The 9,174-nt window shown below is 32.4% G+C and overlaps 1 protein-coding gene across 1 annotated transcript; it reads right to left on the bottom strand.

Annotated features, from left to right (window-relative positions):
- Positions 1 to 6: 6 nt before the first annotated feature.
- On the bottom strand, positions 7 to 9,139 carry LOC124089717 (dmX-like protein 1). Its single transcript, XM_046439943.2, has 4 exons — positions 8,552 to 9,139; positions 3,453 to 3,545; positions 1,722 to 1,813; positions 7 to 808 (listed from the first exon to the last, which is right to left on the bottom strand). The coding sequence occupies exons 1-4, from the start codon at positions 8,711 to 8,713 to the stop codon at positions 631 to 633; spliced, it is 525 nt and encodes a 174-aa protein (XP_046295899.1). The 5' UTR covers positions 8,714 to 9,139; the 3' UTR covers positions 7 to 630.
- Positions 9,140 to 9,174: the final 35 nt, after the last annotated feature.

The raw sequence follows: 9,174 nt of genomic DNA, 5'->3' as shown, positions 1-9,174 counted from the left end.
ACCATCTCACTCCAGTAAGATTGGCAGCCATTATGAAGTCAAACAACAACAAGTGCTGGCGAGGATGTGGGGAAAAGGGTACACTTGTACATTGCTGGTGGGACTGCAAATTGGTGCGGCCAATTTGGAAAGCAGTATGGACATTTATTTTATATACTGTGCTGAGAACTGAACACAGGACCTCACACATGCTAGGTAAGTGTTTTGCTACCAAGCTACAACCCCAGCCCTAAGGAACTATTTTTACAGCAACTAACTTTAGTATATTGACCTTGTATTCTTGCTACATTCCCACATTAGTTCTAGAAGTTTCTTTTACAGACTGAGATTTTCTACAGAATCATGACATCTATATACCTTTTATTTTTTTCTTGTGTTACTGTTCAGACTTCCTGTACAATGCTGAATAGGAGTGGTGAGAGGGGACATAATACTAGGTATAATTGATGTTCATTATAATGACCTATGGCTATCAGATTCAAAATAAGGACAAATGCTTTTTATATTTTCTGTATCCTACTGTTCTGCATCAAGGTATCAGGTAGAGTTAATTATGTATATCTTTTTGTTTTCAAACCCTGATATCATGAGCAAAATAAACCTTAAAAGTTGTAAAACACATGATCTAGCTCAGTTGGTAGAGTATTTGCCTTGCATGCAAAAGGCCTTGGGTTCAATACCCAGCATCACAAAACAAACAAACAAACAACAACAAAACAAAACAAAACAAAACCCCCCACAACTAAAAAACTTACCATGGACTAAACTATTGGCAGGTGCTACGAGAGTATCCCACAAACATATGTTTCTGGAAAAAAAAGATTACTTTTTGAGTGACAGAAAGTTAACAGAATAAAAAATAAGTATGTCTTATGTAAATGAAATAACACGACTCTCTCAAAGAATGTTCTTAAATTTATAAAAGTATCAAACACAAACCAACAAGCTTACATAATCGTTTTACAAAAAAACTAAAAACTATTATTTTATAAAACTGCGTAACTTCAGCTTAACAGGTAGTTACATTAATATCAAATAAAGGGTGAATATAGAAACTACTTTGATTATCAGGTGAAATGACATAAACAAATGGCAAAAAGACACTGAACTTTCTTGAACACAAAGAAAAATTTCTGATATAAAGAGGCATCAATATATGTAAGGAATTTCTATGGAAGATAGGCTGAAGACTCTACAGTCCTAAAAACTAGTTTCTAGTGAAAACTGAGGCCTTTCAGATAAATATAAAAAGCTCAGTAACCTCAGTGTGCCTTGACCTCAGAATTCAGTTGTTCTAGATGAAAAGGACAGAATTTAGCTTTTTGCAGAGGCAGGGTGAAGGGAAGTGGGCTGCTATGGATTAGATATTAGAAAACTGAGTCTTTTTGAGTCCTATTTTCTTGTTGTGAAAGTCATATCTATCTACCAAATAGGACCATGGTGGATTAACTAAGTTAACTAAATGACATGACCAATAAATAATGAGTCTATTTTTGTCTCAAGCTTTTTAAATACATAGAAAATAATACAAAGTACATCCTACTAATAACCAAATTATTTTCTCCCTAACTTTACAAGTAGGACATTAAAAATGTTCTAAGTAATTGTCTTTTTAATAAAAAAATATCTAAAGGCATAATTATTCTTGAGGAACAAGGACATAGAGCAATAAAAAAAATCAGCTATACATATAGGATTCAGTTTCAGCTATCATCTCTTACCGATTATCAGTTGAAAGACCAGCTGTGGCTATCAGAGAAGAGGAACTAACGAAGACAAAATCATTGGCTGGTTTGTTATGACACTGCCAAGTCTGGAATGGTTATAAACAATAAATGTTACTGTTGTCACTAAAAATTTCATAACCAGGTAGATGTATTATTCAAAAAGTGATCATACAGTTTATGACTTTCTTAAACCTTTTCTTTTTATCCTCTGAACTTTAGAAAAGTTGTAAAAGTAGCCCAGAGAACTTTCACATATCCTTCTCTCAGATTCAGCATTTTTAAACATTTTATCACATTTGTTTCTTATCTATCTCTCTCTCTCTCTTTTTGGTGCTGGAGATCAAACCCAGGGTTTTGTGCAGGGCAAGTAAGTGTTCCACTACTGAGCTACACCCTCTAGACCTTCTACTCTTTCACAGATGCAGATACACACAGACACATGCACACTTTTCCTGCACCATTTAACTAGACTGTATGTCATGATACTTTATGAAGCCCTTCACTTTTTTACTTTTCCTGTGGTGCTAACGATTGAACCCAGTACATCATGCATGTTAGGCAAACACTCTAGCACTGAGCTACACTGAAAGCCCAAGCCCTTCACTTTTGTTTGACCAAAACTTCAAAGGTAAACATAAGGATGTTAAACTTTAAATATTTCCTCTGGTATATTTAGTGAATTTTTCTGTCTTAGGAAGATAGAAAGCAGGATTTTAGATTAGCTTTGAATTAACCTTTGTTAACCTGACATCACATATTTTTCAGAAACATTTAAACTTATAAGAAATTGTTCAAATCTATGAATAAAAATTACTAAATCACCAAAACTAGAAAATTTACAGTAGTTCTCAATATTCCATCAACTAATAACTTGATAAATTATAAAAGTTTAATCAATTAAAAAAGGAAAGGCAGACTCTTTGAGGACCAAAATTTAAATCTGTTGGCTTAGTAAAAACATAAAGAAAAAAAACAAACAAAACTAAAGTTCTTTTAATGTATCCTAACCAATTGTCACTTGCATACTTTCACTTAATATTGTATTCTAGCACTTAACCTTGAATGAATTACTGGAATCCTAGCTATATTCTTAACTTCTTCCAGATACGTATTGTTTACTTCTGTAAAGGGCTTTACTGAAGAATGTATTAAATATTAATACAGTGTTCTTTGAAGCCACAGAAGGTTAAGTCTACATAGCACTGAATAGAGATACCTCAATATTTCATTTAAAAAGAGACAGACAAATGGGCCATGGGTTTAGCTCAGTGGCAGAGCACTAGTCTAGCATGTATGAGGCCTGTGTTTATTCCGCAGCGCGCGTGCACACACACACACACACACACGAAAAAAAAAAAAGAAGGGGAGATAGAAAAACAAGTTATAATATAATCTTTGTACTTTGTGGAGAAGCAGGACTGCAGGGAAAAATCAGATGCACTGATATGACAATCATTCCATGTAGGTAATATATACATTGCATGGGTCTCTGGAGGTACCATGTTAGTTCTGTACATATTAACTTTCCAAATTATCAGAGATGAAGGATTTTTATGTTTCACAGAACAATTTAAACATAATACAAGGACAGGAGCCTATATAAAGTGACTGGGAGTACATAACACTGCACAGATTTTACTTGAATATATCTTGTCTCAAATACATTCTTGGTTTCTTTAAAATAAAAATTCAAATTTATTATATAGGTAGGAAATCTTGGCTTACCAGGTATGGCTTAGGCATGCTCCCAGTAACTGGACAACATTTCCAGTTTGTTTGATACAAACTTAAATATCCATCAGCATCAACTATTCCAAACTTGGAGAAAAAATATTTAAAAATTTTTAAATGTTTAATACAAAAGCACATATTTAAACTTATCTTCACTGTGACAGTCATACTTTTGCTTAAATATTAAACTGAAATATTGTTCAAAATTTTACTTCACCTATGCATGAGTCTAGCTCAAAAATAACATTTAGCTTCTGCTTAAACAATATGCCAGGGTAGACAAAAAGGAAACAAACACCAGATACCCCTTTAATTATAGTAATCTAAAGCATCACCTATATATTCTCTATAAATACTCCAAAAAAGTACATTACTACTAAACTTACATATGACCAAGTTTTAAGTCATATGTAAGACAGAAAACATTTCTGAAAAGGACAAAATAAGAACTTTCAGAAAAATAAAACAAGGAAAACATGTTAAGAGTAGAAAGTGAAATAAGGATTGTCACATTAAAAGAATTCTACTACGGGAGCTTAGGAGTAATTATAATTAGGAAGACATTAACATAATTCAATAAAGGAGTATGTAAAGATCTTCCAGGATGAGTAAGACAGCTAAAATATTTTTTATTTAAATTGTAAAAATTGTGTATGCTTATGTAAAGTATATAAGTAAAACACATGTTTATTTTGGACACTTGTCCTCTCCTCCTTCCAGATCTAATACCTACTACGACCATTTGATGTTGTTTAAGATTTCTTTCTATGAATATTTAAACATTTACATACAGCATTTTAAAATAACAAATGGGATTGTAATATATAGTTCCACAGTTCCATTTTCATTTATTATATTTCTATGTCAAGACAAATCTAGCTCTGTGTTTTCCCCTTATAGTTTATAAAACATATATTGGAGAAAAGACAGCCTCTTCAACAAATGGTGCTGAGAAAACTGGAAAGCGATATGCAGCTAAATGGAACTAAGCCCCTATCTCTCACCATGCACAAACTCAACTCAAAGTGATCAAGGACCTAGGAATTGAACCAGAGTCCCTGCACCTAACTGAAGAAAAAGTAGGCCCAAATCTTTACCATGTCAGATTAGGCCCGACTTCCTTAATAAGACTCCTATAGTACAAGAAATAAATTTAAAAATCAACAAATGGGATGGATTCAAACTGAAAAGCTTCTTCTCAGAAAAACAACCAATCAGCGAGGTGAATAGAGAGCCTACAGAAGGGGAGCAAATTTTTTACCACATGCCCATCATCTAGGAAATACAAAAAACTTAACACCAAAAAAACAAATAAGCCAATCAACAAATGGGCCAAGGAACTGAACACTTTTCAGAAGATAATATACAATCAATCAGATATGCCTTTTCATAACTATGTGATAGATATTCAGAATTGGGAAGGCTTGGTCAAAAATTGTCATTTAAAATTGAGAGATGAAGGCAAAATTAAATCCTAAGTGGAAATATGAATTCACACCAATTTTTTTTCTTAGGTAACACTAAATAGTATTAAAATTTGAAATATTTGTCAATTTTGTACAAAAAAACTTTAATTTTGAGTTCAATTATTAGTGAAGGTTACTGACTATGCACAGACTTTTCATAAATTATTACTATTGTTAGTCTATATCTCTACTAAATTATTGGTCCATTAAAAAATTAATAGGGCTAAAATTAGGAATATTAACCCATAGTTTCTACAGGTATTTTACAAGTATTTTTCCAGGATTTATATTTCTTATTTTTTTCTATTTTCTGAATAAATAAAGTATGTTCTTTAGAGAGAGGACACATGTATTATTAGTCATCAACTTTGATAATTTGGATGGACTTCAATTCAGGTCCCATTCTTGTTTATCAGAGAATTCTGTGGATAATGCTCTATGGTCAAATTAATCTTTGAGTGAATTGATGACATTAGTTTGAAAGGTGGAGGTTGTAAATAACTATGCATACCACTACTCTGTCATAGGAGCTTATAGTATTTTTCTTCATCCTTCAATTTAAAAATCCAATAACAAAACAACCAGATGTATGTGAATATATGTTGTTTTTCAATACTTCCCCCCCACATAGTACTTATCAGGCTCTTTCTCCTACAACGTTCTGTTCTTTGCTTTGGGGAATTATTCTTTATTTCTTTGAATATTGCTTTTCCTTCATTATTTTGTTTTTTTCTTCTTCTTCTAGAATATTTCCTGAGACATTTTTATCATAGGATAATTTATTAATTTGTGCTTCCCAATCATAAACATGATTTTTAAAAAATATTTATTTTTTAGTTATAGTTGGACACAATACCTTTATTTCACTTATTTATTTTTATGTGGTGGCGAGGATCGAACCCAGTGACTTGCATGTGCGAAGCAAGTGCTCTACCGCTAAGCCACAACCCCAGCCCCATAAACATAATTTTTTTAAAAAAATATATTTAATTGTAGATTGGCACAATACCTTTATTTTATTTATTTATTTTTATGTGGTGCTGAGGATCAAATTCAGTGCCTCACACATGCTAGGCAGATGCTCTATTACTGAGCTACAACCCCAGACCCATAAACATGATTTTTAACTATTTCTGTTGTGCTATTCAGTTCTTCCAATGAACTGTGTTGCTTTTTTCTCTTATAAACAGTTTTCAATTTATCCCATTACAAAAAGTAGTGCTTTAGCCACATCACTGTTTATAGCATCTCAGTTCACAATGGCCACGCTATGAAACCAACCTAGATGACCTTCAAAGATGCAACGGATAAAGAAAATGTGGTACCCCCCCACACACACACACACAGAGGAATATTACTCAGCCATAAAGAAAAATGAAATTATGGCATTTGCTGGTAAATGGATGGAACTGGAGACTATCATGCTAGGTGAAATAAGCCAATCCCCCCAAAACAAAGGCCGATTATTTTCTCTGATATGCAGATGCCCCACAATAAATGGGATGGTGTACAATGGATTAGACAAAGTGGAATGAAGGAAAGGTATGGGGGAGGGGAACAGGAAAGACAATAGAATGAATTGGACATAATTTTCCTATGTTCATATGTGAACACACCACCAGGGTAACTCAACATCATGTACAACCATAAGATTGGGAAGTTATACTCCATGTATGTACATATCAAAATACACTCTAGTGTTATGTATCTAAAGAGAATAAATTTAAAAAAAGAAAAAAAGTGCTGCTTTAAACATTCTTACACATAATACTTTAGATTCAGTTCAATGACTGAACACAATTTTTTGGAATCATGTTTTTAATTTTCCAAGAATTCTTCCCTGTTCTACTGTCCTTGTTGAAGTTTTGCTGTCTATTTCTATCGGTAGACGACAATCAAATGGAGAGGATGCTTAGGTATTTGGGATTCATGATGGAGGTAAATGTACAGTAAGTTCTCTGCCTGTCAAGCCTTAAAATAGCTCATGTGGAAGACTGTACTGAGAATTAAAGCTGAAAAATAAGATTTTAGAAGGTCTTAAATATCATGCTAAAAATTTTGACATGAAGTTGTCTTGAAGGATTCTTAAAAAAAAAATAATATGATCTTACCTATATTGCAGTTAGGTAACTATGCTGCGTGTTATGCAATTTTGTTGACAAGATGATCTATTTATAGAGACTATTAGGAATAATGCAGTATTGACAACAAATTGGAAAATTATGAATATATACAGGATAATGATAAGGAACACAAACGAGAATACAGGTTGAGTATGCCTTATCAAAAATGCTTTGGACCAGAAGTATTTCAGATTTTGGAATATTTGCATAGATTATGCTAGTTGAGTATCCTTAATCTGAAAATCTGACATCCAAAATGCTCCTAAGTCCAAAACTTTACCAGCAACCTAAAGTGCTCAAAAGTACTTTCAGAGCATTTCACATTTTTAGATTTTCAGATTAGGAATGCTCATTTGTTGCTAATTACGTTTGAGATTTAGGAACATTTCAGATTTCAGATTAGCAATGCTTAACTGATACAAATTATACTGGTTTCTACAATAGATTTTTAATTTCCCACTAGGGAACAAAAAATGTTGCTAATTGGCATTAAGAAATAAGCTCTCCAAATATGATTTCACAACTAAATTAAACAATACTGACTTTTGTAAAATGGAAATAAAACTATGTGACAAAGAGTAAACAAAAGGTTGTAGCACATAATTATACAAGCAACATGTGAGGAAGGTTAAAGACTGAGAGACTTAGGGGAAAGAAAAGTAGATATACCATCAGCTAGGGTCTACATGAGTAATTTTTAGTGGATTACGGACTTGAAGACAAAGAAGAGGCTGATTTGCTTTATAATGATTATTTAAAGTGCAACTGAGATATGAGGAGCAGAGAGGCAATTTGAAGAAAGCAGAGAAAGGGGGAAATGAAGGTAAGGGATGTTCTAGAGGAGGCAGGTTCAGCAAACTTTTTCTTTAAAGGTTACATAATAAATATTTTAGCTTGCCCACTATAAGGTCTTTGTCCTCCTGAACTCCGCTGTTACAGTGGAAAATAGCCAAAGAAAACAAACAATAGTTGGATTAACTGTGATAAGATTATTTACTAAATAGATGGCTAGATCACAGTTTGCTAATATCTTGGTTCTAGAGCAGTGTTTTTCAAAACTTAAATAAGTATACAAATCACAAAAGTATCTATTTAAAATGCAGATGGTGATTCAGTAAGTTTGAAGAGAAGCCTGTAAAATGTACTTCTACCAAGTTCCCAAATGCAACTTGCTGTTTGGTGCTGGATCATAGTTGAAGTAGATTACCAGGGATAAAGAAATCAACATTTAATAAATAAAAAATGTGTAATATACGATAGGCCTATAATCATTGGTCCTAAGGCAACTTTTAATTTTAGTCGACATATTTACAGCATATATCCAGGAAGAACCAAATACATTTAAATGTACTTTTGGCTAGAATTTAAAAAACAAAGAATTCATATAAGATTAAAGCATTATTATTGATTTACTGAGTTATTCTCTTCAGAAACTCAAACTAGTGATATTTATAAACCCCCAACACAATCAAGCCTCTTTTCCCATTTCCATTTTACACACTACCTTATTTCCCTGATAGTTAAATCTCATTCTTGTAACTCTTGAATTGCCGCCAGATCGAAAACAGGTTATTTGTTGAGAATGGCCCCATTCAAACATTCTGACACTCCCATCTTGAGCACCTGTCAGATCTGTATTATAAGATGACAAAAATTTCAAGTTCATTTTAAGAATCTTTGGAAAAATTTATTTATTTTTATCCAGTACAAGAAATCTTTATCAAAGAAAAACTTAGGAAGCAAATCATAATCAATTTATATAAATTTATCTTCATATGAAGTTTAATTCACAGAATTAATTGGATAATGAGAAGTAAATGAGATCATTTATATAAAGCACTCAGAAATATACATTATCAAACCCAATTTATGTTAATTGTAATTATCAGTATTAATGTGGTACGGGAGGGTAATAAATTATGTTAATGTATATAAAGACATCCAGCACTTTGCTAGTCACATTTATTAGCTAATTTTCTTTAATTGTTTACCAAACATTTAAAATAAATAAACTTTAACTGGTTTGAAATGTTTTGCCATCAGGAAGGGGTGGTAGGGTGGAGGAAAAAAAAAAGAATTTTTAACAATAGAAATACAAAGAATTATTATTTTTTTTTAGTTTTGAGG

The sequence above is a fragment of the Marmota monax genome, unplaced genomic scaffold (genome assembly GCF_021218885.2).
Source record: "Marmota monax isolate L192 unplaced genomic scaffold, Marmota_monax_Labrador192_F-V1.1 WCK01_AAM20220418_F8-fsc02782, whole genome shotgun sequence".
NCBI classification, from domain to species: domain Eukaryota; kingdom Metazoa; phylum Chordata; class Mammalia; order Rodentia; family Sciuridae; genus Marmota; species Marmota monax.
Note: the sequence above shows the minus strand (reverse complement) of the source record. Positions and strands in the feature narration are given on the sequence as shown.